The 18115-nt window shown below is 36.5% G+C and overlaps 1 protein-coding gene across 1 annotated transcript; it reads left to right on the top strand.

Annotated features, from left to right (window-relative positions):
- The first annotated feature begins 16330 nt into the window (after positions 1-16330).
- Positions 16331-17318, top strand: LOC110940187 (pathogenesis-related protein PR-1). Its single transcript, XM_022181742.2, has one exon. The coding sequence runs from the start codon at positions 16431-16433 to the stop codon at positions 17085-17087; it is 657 nt and encodes a 218-aa protein (XP_022037434.1). The 5' UTR covers positions 16331-16430; the 3' UTR covers positions 17088-17318.
- The last annotated feature ends 797 nt before the right edge of the window (positions 17319-18115 follow it).

Raw genomic sequence — 18115 nt, 5'->3', positions numbered from 1 at the left:
TATACTGGTACTCACCCACTGTGCTCTACTTGCACTTATCATCATCCAGTGGGAACAAACTGTCGTTTCTGTGTCAACTGCAACCTCTATGGGCACTACACAGCTCACTGCCGCTCAGGTCCTCGTCAGCAAGCTCCTCAAGCTCTCACAGAACCACCGGCTCAACCACTCGCTCCTCAGGTTAACCCAGCAGTTCCTGCACAAGTTGTTCACACACGCGCTTGCTACACGTGCGGTGACTCGAACCACTTTGCAAATGTCTGCCCATAGAGTGTTGTGAAACAAGAGCCGCAGCAGCAACCGCCACCGCAGCAACAGCAACCACCGCAGCAGTAACAGCAACATCAACAACCACAAGCAGCTCGCAGAAGAACTTTCAACATCAATGTCCACCAGGCTCAGACTGACAACAATGTTGTCAATGGTACGTTCCTTGTCAATGGTATTTATGCTTCATGCTTATATGATACTGGAGCCGATAACTGTTTTGTATCGTTTGAATTCGAAAAGCTTCTAAAACGTAAACGCGCTAATCTCCCAACGACCTTCGACGTAGAAGTTGCCATCGGAAGAACCGTTACCGTCAGTTCCATTCTACGTGATTGTACTCTTGAACTCAACAATCAAGTTTTCCCTATCAATCTCATACCTATGCAACTAGGTAGTTTTGACGTCATAGTAGGCATGGATTTTCTTCACGAGAATCGTGCCGAAGTTGTTTGTTTCGAAAAGATGATTCGTTTTTCTCTTGTAAACGGTGATCAATTATGTGTCTACGGTGAAGTACTCTCGAAAGAGTTGAAGCTTATATCTTGTATCCAAACGAGTAGTACTAGTGGATGAAAAGAAAACCGCGAAAGACGTTCCTGTTGTTTGTGATTTTCCAAACGTTTTTCTCGATGATTTACCTGGTTTACCCTCTACTCGTGATATCGATTTTCATATTGATTTAATCCCATGCGCTACACCTGTAGCAAAAGCTCCCTATCGCCTTGCACCATCTGAAATGCGCAAGCTATCCAGCTAACTTCAGGAATTACTGGATAAAGGCTTTGTACGCCCGAGCACGTCACCATGGGGCGCACCTGTCCTTTTCGTGACAAAGAAGGATGGATCGTTCCGAATGTGCATCGATTATAGAGAACTTAACAAGCTTACCATTAAGAACCGCTAGCCGCTACCCCGAATCGAAGACTTATTTGATCAACTATAAGGTACTACATGTTTCTCCAATATCGATTAACGTTCAGGCTATCATCAATTATGGATACAAGAGCAAGACATCCCAAAAACTGTTTTCTGTAGTCGTTATAGCCATTACGAATTCGTGGTCATGCCTTTTGGTCTCACAAACGCACCCGCGGTCTTCATGGATTTGATGAACCGTGTGTGCAAACCCATTTTGGATCGTTTTGTCATTGTGTTTATCGATGATATTCTTATCTACTCTAAGTCGAGAGCCGAACACGCGCAACATCTTTTTTTAGTTCTCGAGCTTCTTCAAGGAAATCGCATCTACACCAAGTTCTCCAAGTGTGAATTTTGGCTCAAGGAGGTTCAATTTCCCACTCACATCGTCAACAGTCAAGGAATTCACGTCGACCCCACGAAGACTGAAGCTGTAAAGAGTTGGATTACGCCGAAAACTCCTTCCGAAGTCTGTTCGTTCCTTGGATTGGCGGGTTATTACCGTCGATTCATCGCCGACTTTTCTAAAATCGATGTGTCTCTCACTGCCCTAACTCATAAGGATAAACCTTTTACTTGGGGCTCTGACCAAGAGGACACCTTTCACACTCTCAAGTGTATGCTTTTCTAAAATCGACTTTTCTTTGTTTACTGTGATGCCTCTAACCTAGGTCTTGGTTGTGTTCTTATGCAACGAGACAAGGTTATCGCGTATACGTCTCGACAACTCAAATTCCACGAGAAGAACCACACTACCCACGATCTCGAACTCGGTGCAGTTGTTTTTGCGTAAAAGATATGGCGACACTAACTTTATGGTACCAAGTGTACGGTCTTCACCGACCATAAGAGCTTACAACATATCTTGAATCAGAAAGAACTGAACATGCGCCAACGCAGATGGGTTGAACTTCTCAACGACTATGATTGCGAGATACGCTACCATCCTGGTAAGGCTAACGTCATAGCCGATGCTCTCAGTCGACGAAGCTATGTGCATAGTATTCGTAATGTTCAAGCCCAGAATGATCTCGAAGCTCTAATTCGCGTCGCTCAACATGCATGCTTCATTGAGAATACCTTGAAAGAGGAAATGAAGTGTGGTACCGAAACTCAGCTAGTATACAAATGGCACCCTTTGAGGCACTGTACGGTAGAAAATGTCGATCGCCTATTGTTTGGCACGAGATCGGAGACGCACAGATCACCGGTCCTGAGTTAATACAAGAAACGACAGACAAGATTCTCCAAATAAGAGATAACGTCCTCTTAAAGGTTTCACCTTGGAAAGGGGTGATCCGTTTCGGTAATAAAGGGAAACCAGCGCCTCGTTACGTGGGTCCCTTCAAGATTCTGGAAAGAATTGGTAAAGTGGCCTACCGACTCGAGTTACCGGTTGAACTCAACAACGTACACCCGACTTTCCACGTCTCAAACCTCAAGAAGTGTCTAGCTGAAGAAAATCTTCATGTACCTCTTGAAGACTTGCAAATAAACGAGACACTGCACTTTGTGGAAAAGCCAGTAGAAATCATGGATCGAGAAACCAAGAAACTTCGACGCTCTCGCATTCCCATAGTCAAGGTTAGATGGGAAGGCAAACGCGGTGCCGAGTTCACTTGGGAACTCGAGAGTGATATGAAAGCTAAATATCCGCAACTCTTTGTTATGTCTACTACTTAATTTCGGGACGAAATTCCCTAAAGTAGGGGAGACTGTAACAAACCGTATTTTGGTTGTTCCCTTTTTACCGTCATTTCAACCGTAAACGCTTGTACTCTAAGATTCGGATTATTTTTATGGGTTAAACTATATTTTAAACGCATTTTACAACGCTTGTTTATCGCAGTTATCGCACTCAAACGCTTGCTATTTAAACGCTTATTACTTGAACGCTTATCGCAACGCTTATTTATATTATTTGTGTTATTTGTGTGGTTACTTGTTTAGTATGTTACGTGATTATCAACGCATCGCTCAAAACGCTCAAACGCTCGCACTCGCAACTCGATTTATCTCGCTAAAATGTAACGCAACACAATATTTAATGTCTCGCTAAAATACTTAACGTACTCACACTAAATAACGCAACAAAACGCACCAAACGAGCATCCTACACGCGAAACGCAGAATCTTTACACCAGACTGGCCCCTTCGAACGAAGCCAGCAGCTTCGAAACAAGGTCACCAGCCTTCTTCTATAAATAGCCAGCCCTCCTCTCTCATTCTAACTTGCTGCCATTCTCTCCAAAACGCTGCCGAATTGCTGTCCAACTATTTTCAAGTAAGATTTTTCTTTTTTTTACATTTTACACAAAGTTTTCCACTACGATTTTCCACAAGATTCACTCCGATATCATCCAAACTCCTTTCTTTTTACTAAAACTTTCATCTTTTATGTAAACTTTCATCTTTTTCAAATAAACTCCATCCTTTTCATGAAAAGCTTGATCTTTTTCATCAAATCTTCTTGTGTTACAATGGATCTGCACTTAACCGAGTGTATTGGGCCTAGCTATGGCTTCCCAAGTTAGAAATATGCTGATCTCACACTCACCAAGTGTTAATCCAAGTGAAAACCCTTTAAAACCACTTTTAGACTTGATTTTGTTACACCAAAATGGACCAAACCTGTACATATTTCATTCACTGGATAGTGGGTCGAAGTGTTGTCGAAACCGTCATGAATAGGACTCGAAAACCAATTCGATTCAGACGACAACACAGCTCCGAATGCCAAGAACAGCCACGAATGTGAGCTGGACTGTTCTGTGCGAAGCCCAGCTTCGTACAAAGGCACTGATTTCACACAACACAGCCCAATTCTCACCTTTGACTTGAACCAAGACCTCTCCGGCTCTAAGTTTAATTAGTAGCTTAAGGTTGGAGGGATGAATAATCGATTTCCCGAAGACAGAAGCGAAGCACACTCGATTTTGGACAACGTAAGCCACACATGTACAAAGACCCCACCTCCGCACGAAGGCACTGGCTTCGTACGAAGCCTCTGTTTCCCACCCGACACTTCGATTTCGACCATTTCAGCACTTTGGAGGACTTACGCTTCTGTTCCGGTACGCAGGCTGATCCGGCGCTCCCTTCAATCTATTTTCATACCGTGTTTACTTGCTAGACACCCACTATGAGTATACTCGAACCCTTTTTCGCTTTAACGCTTTAAAAACGCTAACCCCACTCGCATGATATACGTGATTAGTTGAATACTTGTTGCTATGTTACACAGTGATGACTTGCCCTACCGCCCTTAGCAACGATAGTACTATAGTTTGGACTCAGCACCTGTTAATTCAGGGGTTGTTAAGGATCACATACTTTACTTCACTTGTCCGTTTCGGTGAACATGTGGCGCGCATACTCTACTCGCAGTTATGTGGTTAGCTTGTATCATTGTTGATAGCTTACTTGGTTCACCAACTTACGTGTTACAAGCTGGTTATGCGTAAACGCTTTTATACTATATTTATGCAAACTTGTGTACTCACCTTTACATTATTGTATGACTTTATTTTACCGTATGTGATAGGTTGATGAATTGTTTGCTGCAAACAGACAGGAAGTCTAGAAACCCAAAATAAAAATCTAGGTTGTCGGATCTTGATTTGTTTGAGAGACTTGTTATTTGTTATGACTGTTTGTTGAAATATTTGTTCATTAGTATGGGATAATGATCTCGTTAAATATTGTCACTAAATAGTTGTTATGGATTCTCTTGAGCAATCCAGTTTGCCTAGTGTCATGCCCCGATGATTCCGCCATTGACTGGGGTGTGACATCTCTCTCACTCACTAATTATTCATATGTGGAAAGATATCTCTCCGAATGGGTATAACCTCCGGTAATTATACCCATCGCATTTAATGCGATGGGAAACAGTACCAGCAAGTGGATAGTCTCATCCAATGGGGGAGCCACACATCAGGCGGGAAAAACTAAAAAGTCGCCATTTTAGGGCGTGTGGCCGCCACACGCCTGACACAGCCGGAAAAAAGCAAACTGTCACCCTGACGTACCCCTGCAAAAGTGACTCCTACACTCCCCGATGCGACAACCACTTCAACCTGCAGAGCTACAATGACAGACGTCGCCATCAGTCTCACCAACCATGAGCACACGTGCTTAGCAAAAAACTTCACTTAGAAGAAACATTACTCATCATTTCCATGCACTGTTTTGGCTCATTTATGTATGCCATTTCCATGTGTCATATTGGCTCATTTAAGTATGCCATTTCCATGCGCTGTTCTGGCTCATTTTAGTACGCCACTTCCATGCGCCATTCTCATAGGTCAATTTGGCTCACTTCAGTATGCCATTCCCATGCGCCGTTTTGGCTTCTATACGCCATTTTTACGCACGTCGTCCTAGCTCTTTCCAATATATTATGCCACATATACCACTTTGGCTCACGGGAGCACCCTATGTAGGATCGTTGTGACGACCAAACGAGTCGTTCAGAAGAGATCTCGTCCAATACGAAAGGCGGAATCAGACGTATCGGAGTTATTTCAGCTTTATACACACTAGAATCACTTTAACTATCTCTTGTATTGATTTCAGAACGTTTTACAGGCTGGAGATACTTCAGCAGAGCTTCGCAACCGGAATCAGGAATGTTACAAATGAAGACATGAGCTCTCATATTTATAGGCAGGCCAGTCCCCATGAACCAGACATCACCAGTTCGTGAGAAGTGGCCACTTCGTATGAACTGGCTCTGCCAGTTCGTGAGAACTGGACAATTTACTCTAAAACCCTATTTTCTTGACTACCGAGCTCTGTTCTATCCAATCTAGATACAAGACACAATACAAGACGAAGTCAACAGACATATGCACCAACAGACTCCCCCTGGATGTTGACGAGTCTTCGGTACGAGTCTTTAGCATGACGAGTCTTCAGTCTTGATCAGTCTTCTTGTTCTTTTTAAAGTATCTGACACTGTAAGCATCCTTCAATCTCTCTCTCTTCTTTTCTCTCTCAGAATCTCAATCTGACTCTTCTAGATCTCTCGGTTCTTTAAATTCTTCAGCATTAGCAGCTAGCGTGGACTGTAGGATTCAAAACTTGCTCTACTATCTTCAGACTCCCTTTTGCAAACAGACTCCCCCTTAAGTTGTTCCGGGATCGCAATCAAACATAGCTCTTGATCTAGAATCGAAACCTGGCTCAACCTCTGCACATATCTCTACCCAAAAGTTAGTTTTTCAATTATTTAAAAATTTAACCATTTAGACACCACTTGTAAAATCAATCTCAAACCATCACTTGTAGATATCATCCAAAATAATTTTACATTTATAATCTCTGATGGCCACTTGTAAGAATACCATTTTCTTTTTTTTTTCTAAATAAACTCTCCCAAACCTGTTATTCATCATGTTTAGCACTTGGAATTTTGAAAATCATCTTTTCAACATCAGTTATCGAAAGTAAGATGAAATATAATCTTTTTTAATTTTTCAAAAACTTTATACTGAAACTCATTCTTTTTGGATTTTGGTTTTTAAATGAAAAGCAGTAAAGAAATATTTACAGACAATATTTTTGTGAGTTTGTGTAAGAGGATCATATCAGTTTTTGAGACATATCACTAACACCGTTAGCTTTAAACATTTTAAGTTCTAAACGATTCACTTAGATTGTCAGTATACTGATCCACTTAAATTTTCACACAAAGTTCAGTTGTTTCGAGATACGAAAATTAGTGTTTTAAAGACTTAAACTTATTCGCGTGTCCCACCTCAGAATATACTCCCGTATCCAGACTCCTATATTCAGTCTTACAGGTGAATGTACACAAATGATATCTGTAAACGGGTAATGCGAGACCATGAGAGCTCAGGCTAGAACTTCCGTTCAATCAGAGAGATGATGGCTCGTCTTTAGGTGTGTCCCGTTTGGGGATCTTTTCTTCAACAGCACATGATTAGCATTTTTCAATGTTTCATCATTTGTATGCTGAGGGTGAGCTTTAAGAATAAAGCTGTGCAGAATATTATACGAGGACTAGTCTATTGCTTCCGCAAAATCAGAAGTCCCGGTATAATATCCCAGATATCATCACGCATAAAGACCTAGTATATCAGAAATAGAAAATCTTTCAAACAAGATTTCAGGGGTTACCTGTATATCCGAGAGATGTTCCCCATGAGATAAGTAAGTATTTGATATTTAGGTTTATATCTCGACAACAATCTACTAATCGTGTAAAAACCTACTGGCATATCATCAGTGAGACGCTTATCACATATTTAACTTTCTAAATCTTTAGCATGCTGTGATAGTCTACTGATGTACTATCATTTCCTTTTTTTCACAACAAAACTCATTTTGATTTTTATCATGTTTTTGGCTTTTTCAAATTTTCTAATGTTTTTGGATTTTGGATTTTGGATTTTATCTTGTTTTTGGATTTTTTTTTTCAAATTTTCAAAATTTCTAAATTTTTTACTCCCCCTAAAATCAAAAATATGTTTCAATTTTTGATTTTTCGGGAAAATTTGAAAACAATAAACTGTACAAATAAAGTGACAAACTGATTTGAATTGATTCAATTCGCCATCCACTTGGCTTAAACAATCAGAACTCCCCTGACAACAAACTATTTTCCAATTATGATTTCAAAACACTTAAGTTTGTTTTAATCAAAATGGTTTTTCCGGAAAATTAGTTTTGTTTGTCATTTCACAAACATGGGGTTTCATCACATTGTTCCTTTTTTCAACCACTTGTAAAATCTAACACTTGTAAGATTTTCTTAACAACAACATTTTTCAAGAATGATGCCGATTCATGCTCCACGATTACCAACTTGGGAGCTCCGGCAAGTCAGGATTTTCAAGAAAACAATGCTGACATCCAAGCCTGACCAGCCTTGGATGCATCCGAGTTATTTTCACTCGGTGTTTGAACATTCCTTTTTTATTCAAAATTTGCAGCCCGCAATGGTGGAAAGTTGACATCATCCATTGGCGGTACTGACTTTTCTCTGTTTAGTTCAACTGGTGGCTCCTCTGACTTTGACGAGTAAGATTCATCGCCAGAAATTGGCTCCTTTGCTTCCGAAGAAACAAATTCATCGCCAGATTTAACATCTGATTTCTTAACAACCCACATTTTGTTGTTAAGATTCACATTTCTTTTGTTAAACCTTTTAAAACTCTCACCAACCTTAAATTTTGAATTTTTGAACATTTTAAACTGTTCGGTTAGTGGTTCAGTTTTATCAACAACTTTTTCTTTCTTTATTCTCTCTTTTGTCCTCAGATTTGTATCTGATGAATTCGTTTTACTTGACTCATCATTCTTTGTGTAGGATCAAATTCTGACCCGAACGAGTCTATCAGAGGAGTTTTGATCAGATACAGGTGCGGAAAATAAGTACCTGACGTAGAAACAACTAGATCTTCACTTAAATCACTTTATTGATTGATATAACAATGTTTACATTCAAATCTCACACCGGCAGCACCTCGGTATGGAATCTCAGAAGTGTTACAAATGATTTCGCTCAAGAGGTATTTATAGACATGTACGAATAAGCGGAACCTTTCATAAGGTTTCACTTATACGGACATGTACGAATAAGCGGAACCTCTCATAAGGTTTCACTTATACGGACATGTACGAATAAGCGGAACCTCTCATAAGGTTTCACTTATACGGACATGTACGAATAAGCGGAACCTCTCATAAGGTTTCACTTATACGGACATGTCGGGAAATCTCGTACAAAGCGCCCTAATCTAACATTCTAAGACTAAGACTCGATACAAGACGAAGTCGACAGATGTATGCACTAACACTTTGTTGAGTAAAGCGCTTCATCAGAACTTTTATCTGAATCAACAATTGTATCCGAGGACAAAATCTTTTCAAAATACTCTCTCGCTTTCTTTCTTTTCTTTCTCAGTCTATCTTTTTGCCCTTGTGATAATTTCACTTTCTGTTCTTTGGGCTTTTCCTCAACTTTGACTGTTTTCTTCACCATTCTATGAGATACAGCCCTCGATCTTCCCTTTGATCTCATTGGGCAATCTCTGCAATATGACCTCTGATATGACATTCATAGCATCTTCTTGTCTCAAATCTCTGACTCTGGCAGTTAACAGCAATGTGTCCTTCAAAACCACATTTGTAACACACCCTGTTATCATACCATTCTCCACTTTCAAACCACACACTTAAATCATAACACTGATTTGATTTGTAGTACTCATCATTTCTCAGTTTTCTATCATTGTGATGATTTGTCTTTGAAAAATCTTCATTTCATCTTCTCCTGTAAGCTTGATTTGACTTTTGAGCACCGTGGTCAAACCTGCACCACTTATTATCAACTTTTTATGAGTTTAGATTTTCAAATTTTGTGATTTTTTATAAAGATTGGATGATTGAACTGATGATCTTTTAATGTTATTTTGAAAATTTTTAGAATTTTTAACATTTTGTTTTTGTTCCACACTTTTCTTAAAAGGTTTTTGCGTTGAGCATTCACCTTTTCAGTAGATTGTAAAACAGTTTCTTGAAAATTTTCTTTTAATTTCAAAAATATTTTCTTTTTATCATTTTCATCATCAGATTTATCATCACAATCTTCAATTATGACTTTATCATAATTTCTGACATTGTCACTTATTGGAATTTCATTGATCGGTTTTGGACATATATGATCTAGTATTAATGACGAGGTCACAAAACCTTTCAATTTCTTTTCTAAATAATCAACTTTATTTCTAGCAATCTCAACTTCATTTTCAAGTTGAGTGATTTTCTCAAGATGAGAATTTATTTCTTTTTGATTTTCAATATTATTATTATCCAAAACAGATTTTTTATTTTTTAAAACTTTTATTTGATTTTGAAATTCTTCTTCATTTTCCTTTAAAATTTTGTTTTCTAATTTTATCCAAAACACATCTTCATTTTCTAAAATTTTTATTTGATTTTTAAAATCTTTTTCAATTTTTAATTTTTCATTTTCTAAAATTGTTATTTTATTTTGAAATTCTTTCTCATTTTCTTTAAAATTTTGTTTAAAAATGTCAAACTCTCCACGTCTTTCAGAAGCTTGACATTGTCTGATCTAGATTTATCACATTTTGAGCACACTGGTTCAGAACTTGAAGTTTCATTTTTCTCGGATTCTTCATTCTTTGGAATTGATTCTGTCTTGAATGTACCTGCAGAAAAAATTTTAATAAAATCAAGAGGATTCAAATTTTCATCTATATAACAACCCCTCTTAATATCATATTTCATAACATTTTTCTCCTGCAAGACATATATTGACTCTTCTGCTTATTTCAAGAATCACATCCAAACTTATTTTATCTAGATTCTTTTCTATTTCGTTTATCAATTTTTTCTTTTTCTTATTAATTTCATAATTGTGTTTTATAAGCTCTTTGATGAATTCTCTTGGATAAAACTTTGAAAATCTAGAATCCTTTTTTAGTTTAATAAAGAATTCATCCCACTCTAAAGGTAACGCGTCTGCAAATTTTGATATCTTTTCAGCATTTGACAATCTTATCTCGTACCTTTTTAAACTGTCAAGTAATTTATCATACCGGTCTTCCAACTCATTCACCGTCTCATGTTTCTTACACAAAAAACATTCAAGTCTTTTAACCCAAACATTCTCTTTCTCATCTTCTTTCCTATTAATACACATCAAACCAATCATTTATTTTTCAAGTTTATCGTTTTCCTTTTCGTCAAACATTTTAACCACAATTAATTCAAACAATCTGATGTGATGTTTACTCAACCCATGCGAGTTGGATTTAAAATCAAACGACCTGGTCACCTTTTCAAATGACCTGGTTCGAGTTCGTGCGACCTGGAAATTTTTCACACGAATTGGACCTTTCGTCGATCTGAGGTAGATTCAAACGACCAGGACTTCAAGTCGTGCGACCTGATGATATCTCAAACCGTACGAACTGAACTTTCAGAAGACTTGACGTTTCACACGACTTGGCAAGATTTCAAACAATCTGAGTATATTTCTGATCAATTATTAAATGCTCACATACAGATCACTCACATGCAATATCTGATGTAACTCTTATTCTATTGGACCGAGAACTGTTTATAATAAATGGGCCTCGTGATAAAACAAATTGATTGGACCGATAGCTAATAAAGCACTGTACTTCACATGCAATCCATTGAGTTAATGGCCGACAAACATCAAGTGTCACAAGAATATGATTGGGCCGAGATTACTTACATCACATGCAAACTGCTATTATCAAAAACACTTTTGCCGACAACTTTAATTCAAAAACTCAGTTTCATTTGGCCGCACTATGAATTCACATGCAATATATGAATATTGCTGATAAAGTTGACTAAGTGGCCCGATCAAACCGATGCAACCTGACCACACCGTACGACCTGAAATCCAATTTCAAACAACATGGACCAGATCGTGCGAGCTGAAGAATATTCTCAAATGATTTGACCAGGTCGTGCGATGTGAATGATCAGTTCGTGCTAATTGAGTAATTTTTTCAAACGATCTGATACTTATTACGAACGATCTGAATGATTTTGTCAATTTTGATCAAGTTTTAGGTGGAATTAGGTTCTGATTTGTTCAAGGATTGATTAAAACTCAGTTTTACGAGTTATATCACGAAATCAGATCATTTTAACTGTAAAAACTCAGTAAATTTGATGAAATTGTGAAGAAGAATGAGTAGAAATGAGTAGAAATGAGTAGAAAAAAGATATATCCGTGAAATCAAGCTGAAATGGTAAGAACTCTTCCTCCTGAGCTCTGATACCATTTGTAGGATCGTTGTGACGACCAAACGAGTCGTTCAGAAGAGATCTCGTCCAATACGAAAGGCGGAAATCAGACGTATCGGAGTTATTTCAGCTTTATACACACTAAAATCACTTTAACTATCTCTTGTATTGATTTCAGAATGTTTTACAGGCTGGAGATACTTCGGCAGAGCTTTGCTACCGGAATCAAGAATGTTACAAATGAAGACATGAGCTCTCATATTTATAGGCAGGCCAGTCCCCATGAACCAGACATCACCAGTTCGTGAGAACTGGACAATTTACTCTAAAACCCTATTTTCTTGACTACCGAGCTCTGTTCTATCCAATCTAGATACAAGACACAATACAAGACGAAGTCAACATACATATGCACCAACACCCTATGCCCCATACGCCGACCTGAATCACTTAAGCATGCGTCTTTCAAATACAAGAGTGCCTTATAAGTCCAGAGCCACTCCCAACCGATAAACTCATCTAGAAGCAGCACTGGACTGGGGGGGGGAGACTTGAAGAGGTATGGTCCCAAACGACATGCGCGAGCACGCATTAACAGGACCACACAACTCCGAAAACAAGACTTTGCCACATAGAACAATCTGGAAAGATCTAGAAGGATACACATGGCAACGAAAAGGATGCTCCTAGAAGAAAGAAAAGGACGTCAGGTGGCACCAATCATAAGATGCTCCTGTCACATGATCCTCAAAGGACAGCGAGGGACTGGGCGACATCAAGAACAAAAGGACGCTAAGCTGGAACGAATGCCCATAGTACAAGACAAGACCGGGTCGTGTCAGAGAAGACAGAATGGATATTCCTTCTGGTCGGACAGCTGGCAAACGACCAACTGGCGCCTCCTCTCCTTCACAAATCTCCGACTATAAATAGAAGGCTTGACCTCTAGGTTTAAGGATCCGTTTCTTACTCCCCCACTCTATACACACAGTTATATCCTCAAAGTGATTACTTATTCTCACGCCGGAGGGTGGTTACAAGGAGAACCCCCAACCTCTCCTCATTGTAATGAGTTCACCGGTGTTGTTCGTTTTGCTGAAGAAGAATCAGACTCATTGGCAAGTGAAGAATAGAGATCGATTATTATTCGCAAGACAAACCAGTTGAGTTAACCTAGTGTTACTTAGTTTATCTTCACCATTGTTTTTGTGACTTGACAAGTCGCATTGCATAGGTTTGTTACAACGTGAAGTTGTTATTCTTTTCGATTGTATTATAGTTCCATTGTATTGTTAGAATAAGTTTCATCTACACATCACATCTAATTGAAGATATTAGCTTTCGAAGATAATTTTGGTATCAGCTTAAGGTTAATTCTTGATGTTAAACTTACGTATATAGATGAATCATAACCTCTTTTCATTTTCAATATGTTTTGTTTTATTAACATAAAATAGTTTGAACTATTTCCTAAACCACATTATACCATAATACAACAAATACCTAACTTTGTTTGTGGGACAAAATCAATTTTTCATAGGTTTCAATATTTTATATTTTATATTTTATATTTTATATTTTATATTTTATATTTTATTTTGTTAGTATAATGATTTTTAAAATATTTTTTTTCTTGTAACTTTTAAAATAAGATGTTTACAACATTTCGAATACGCTATTGCGACGTGCTTGCTTTTATATACCTCTTGATATAGACTTTACTCAAAACTGAGTTTCGAATAGTAGTGTGCAAGTGATCGAAGCACATATACGTGTCATCAAAACTGGCTCACATTTTTTTTTGTTTTTTAAGATAACATAATGCTTATATAATTCGGAATGTGTTGTTTGTTACATACTTATTTTTTTTTTTCCTATGTATCAATAAAAGTTGATTATTTGTTTGTTTGGTATGAACTGAACCAATACCATCGATGCCTTAACAAATTGAATAAATTCTGACCGAATAACATCATATTGGTATATGTATCATCCAAACCGGTATCGGTATTAGTTTTACGGTTTTCGGTCAATGTAAAATATGTGTTGATATTCCCTTGGGCATACCTCTTTCGACTGTTATATTGAGTCTGGTATCGTACTGTACTATAAAGAAAACCAAATACCGACCGAATGTTTGCCACAATACATTAGAAAATCCGATGCTTATTGTCCAAAACGTGAATTTGAGCTCCAAATAGCATCCATGAATTGTCAAAATGAACTTTTTTGATTAGGCTATACTTTCATATAGTTATCTATCAAGATCAAATAGATGTTAGTCCTTATTGTGTGTAAACTTTGGCTAATATAACAACCATTGATAGCGTCATGCGCAGGGTGGACGACAACAAAGAACTCATTCTTTCGAAAGCCCAAATTTTTTACTTTTACTTTATATTTAATATATAAAATTATATTTAATATATAAAAGTGTATGTTTGTGTATGTATATATTAAAACAAAAGCTCATAAATAAATTTCAAACTCAACTAAAAACGAGTAAAATAATAAAGTAATTATTCATGGTCCATTTAAAGGTCCGTTTATCATTTTGTTATTGTTTTTTATATAAAACATTATATTTAGAAATATTGTATTTTAAGAATCCCGACTATTCGTCGTTGGCCGCTGATAGTCTCAACTTCAAAAATAACAAATGGCAGTTCCAATTATTGACATATTGGCCACCAATGGACCCTGACTAAACAGAACCCTAACGCCGTTAGTCTCTGGCCGCCGGAAAACCGTTTTTGGCCAGTAAAAGGTTTCTAAAGGGCAGATCTAATGTTACAAAAAGGTTTCGACGAGGATGTTAAGTTTTCCAACCAAAAAGTTGAGTTTTCCTGCCAAAAATAAGTTTTCCGACGAAAAAATGAGTTTTCCGACGACTTCAGTAATTTGAGCTTTTACTAGAAAAAGGTTTCTAAAGAACCGTAATAAGGTTACAAAGAGGTTTGTGATGAAAATGTTAAGTTTTCCGGCCAAAAATGAGTTTTCCGGCCAAAAACGTTTTTCCGGCGACCAGAGATTAACGGCGTTAGGAGTCTGTTAGTTGGGGTACATTGGAGGAAAATATGTTAATAGTTGGGACTGCCAGTGTTTATTTTTGAAATTGAGACTATTAGCGACCAACGACGAATAGCTGTAACTATTAAAATCCAATATTCCTTATATTTATCGGCTCGTTTTTTACATGTACAGGGTTCCCGAACTCATCACCCTAACCATTATATATCTTAACAAATGCAAAGGACATGTACAGTAAATTATAATTAATTAAACATAAGTTACAATGTGAAATATATTACTTACAAGTGTCAAAAGGAAAAGATTTTAAAAATGTTTTTTTTTATTTATTGTGGCTTTTATTTTACTATTTCAAAGGAAAAGGTTTTAGAAATTTTTTTATTGTGCCTTTTATTTTACTATTTTAAAATAAACCTTTTTTGTAATAATTTTTATACTAAAATTTCTTTAAACATATTATATTTTTTTCCTTATAACTATTAAGATATAATGTTTTATAAACTTCTAAATATGTCATTATGATATACTTAAAATCGAGTTGTGAATAATAATTTACAAGTGCTCAAAATACATACGTACATGTCATCAATGTTATGTTATGATTTAGTTTTTTAATATAATGTTTTATAAATTTCGAATATTTGTTACGGGATGCTAATTTTTATCCAGGATAAGATAAAATTATTTGAACGTATCAAATATCGTTAGTTTTTGTTCTTTCCTTTAAAACTAAACCAATACAACCAAATAACATTGGTACCGGTACCACATTCATTTTTAATGATTTTTTTAATGTGCCAAACAACATAGTTACCGGTACTTGTATAGTAACGAACCAAACTGATACGGACTGAAAGCCCGCATCAAAGCGCAGGTATTCCACTAGTTCATATGATTTCCAAACACAGTATTAGAAAGGTTTCAACCCCATATTATTCAGATTCATCATTTTCACACAACTTATTAAAATTGTTGCTTGGAAGCTTTGGAGACCCGTGACAAAAGAAAACAAATTTAGAAGGTCCTCGCGTCACATTTTGTAGCAAGAAACATGTGTCACATGCATCAAGATAATTCACGGGTTCAACTAACAAAACTACCATATATACATATAACATATACCATATACACATATACGTACATATATACAAAATCATATAGATATTTTAAACTGCCACAACTTTATAAACATTTGTAGTATACTTTTAATTTCGTAATAAATTTATATAATACACTTATATGACAGTATCTTTTTCTCCTTCTCTCTTTTTAAAACCCTATATATGAGCAAGTAACCAGAGTTGGTGTGTGTAGATATATATGTGTGTATGTACGTATGTATGTAACACAAAATGAACCCCACGCCACACATGGTTTTGCATGAATGTTAGGCTAGTAAACTTCAATCAATGGCAGTCACATCTTGGTGAATGTCACATTCTCCTTTGCAACCAAATATATACTCCTCTAAACAGCTTCCCCTATCATTGCCAGCTTCTAGTTCATTCCTACAAAAAATGACACCATCTTCTTTACTCTCCTTCATCCTCCTCCTAACTTCCCTAACTCTTTCCATCTCAACACCAAGCCTTTCTTCCAACAAAAAACCCGACAACGAAACCATCTACAAAACCTCTAAACAACTTTGCATCGGTTGCACATACGAATCGTTGCAGTTTCTATTTGCCCAGAACATGGTTCGGGCAGCCAAGTGGGAAATCCCACTAGGGTGGGATTTCCAACTCCAAAAATACGCCCAATGGTGGGCGGGACAAAGGAAAAGAGATTGTCAGTTGATGCACTCCTTTCCCGAGGACGATTTTAAGTTAGGAGAGAATATATATTGGGGCAGTGGATCATCATGGACTCCTGTGGATGCTGTGAACACGTGGGCTGGAGAAGAGAGATACTATAGATATGGAGCTAATACTTGTGCCTCGGGCCAACAATGTGGGCATTACACACAAATCGTGTGGAAAACAACTCGACGCGTTGGGTGTGCTAGAGTGGTTTGTGATAGCGGTGATGTGTTTATGACTTGCAACTATGATCCCGTTGGGAATGTTATAGGAGAACGGCCATACTAATTAACAGTCGTGACATTAGTTTTTGCCAATTTAGCGGTTGGGAAAGATTGTGTCATGTCTTATTATCATTATATATATAATACCATATATGTAAAAAAAATCATATTATTACGTAGTTAAATGGATTTAAGTACGAATGAAATAGTCATTTATCGGAATTATATAATAGTTTCTTGTGTTGTATCAGTTTTATTTATTAATAAAATAAAATGGCATAGCCTTAGCCAGTAACAGCCAGAAGTGTGAAAATGATTGGGGTGTACATGTTGCAAGACATTATTTTTAGGATAATAATTTTTTTAAGAAATTGTTATAAATAAATTTATATATTGTTAAACTTGTGGAAAGAAGCTAGGAAGAACATAACAAGTTTTTTTATATTCCCACAATTATACATGTTATCAATATTGGGGAAGGTTCAAATGAAAACCACTAGTTAACGCGAAAACTCGAAAACTAATTAAAAAAAGCCAAAAAAACATGCAAAAAAATTTTTTTTAAAAAAATTTTTTTTTTCAATCAAATTTTCGCAGGTTTTTTTATTAAAAAAAAAAAATTTCAAAAAAAAAAAAAAAAAAAATTTTGTGTAGTGCACATGTGTAATACTGCACATGTGTCTGTGTACTACACATGTGTATTATTACACATGTGCACTACACAAATTTTTTTTTTTTTTTTTTTTTGAAAAAAAGTTTTTTTTTATATATAAAAACTAGCGATTTTTATTAAAAAAATTGAAAAAAAAAAAAAAAAATTTTTGTGTGTTTTTTAGGCTTTTTTTAGTTAGTTTTCGAGTTTTCGCGTTAAAAGTGGTTTTCATTTGAACCATCCCCTATCAATATTAAATCAAAGTGTTCATAAATAGTAAAAAAATATATTTAAATATTATTATTACATTATAACATTCTTTTAATATTTTATTACTATAATGCGCGTTTAATATCTTAACTTGAGTGATGATAAATGATAACATATAGTTTTTTTTCTTAATTTTTTAGATTTTATTGTTATAATTATTTTCAAACACA

Source organism: Helianthus annuus, chromosome 5, assembly GCF_002127325.2.
Source record: "Helianthus annuus cultivar XRQ/B chromosome 5, HanXRQr2.0-SUNRISE, whole genome shotgun sequence".
NCBI lineage: Eukaryota > Viridiplantae > Streptophyta > Magnoliopsida > Asterales > Asteraceae > Helianthus > Helianthus annuus.
This window is presented reverse-complemented; position numbering and strand designations above follow the sequence as displayed.

What these genes read in the sequence shown, in the direction of transcription:
- LOC110940187 (XM_022181742.2), top strand. Translation starts at nt 16,431, where the DNA reads ATGTCACATTCTCCTTTGCAACCAAATATATACTCCTCTAAACAGCTT.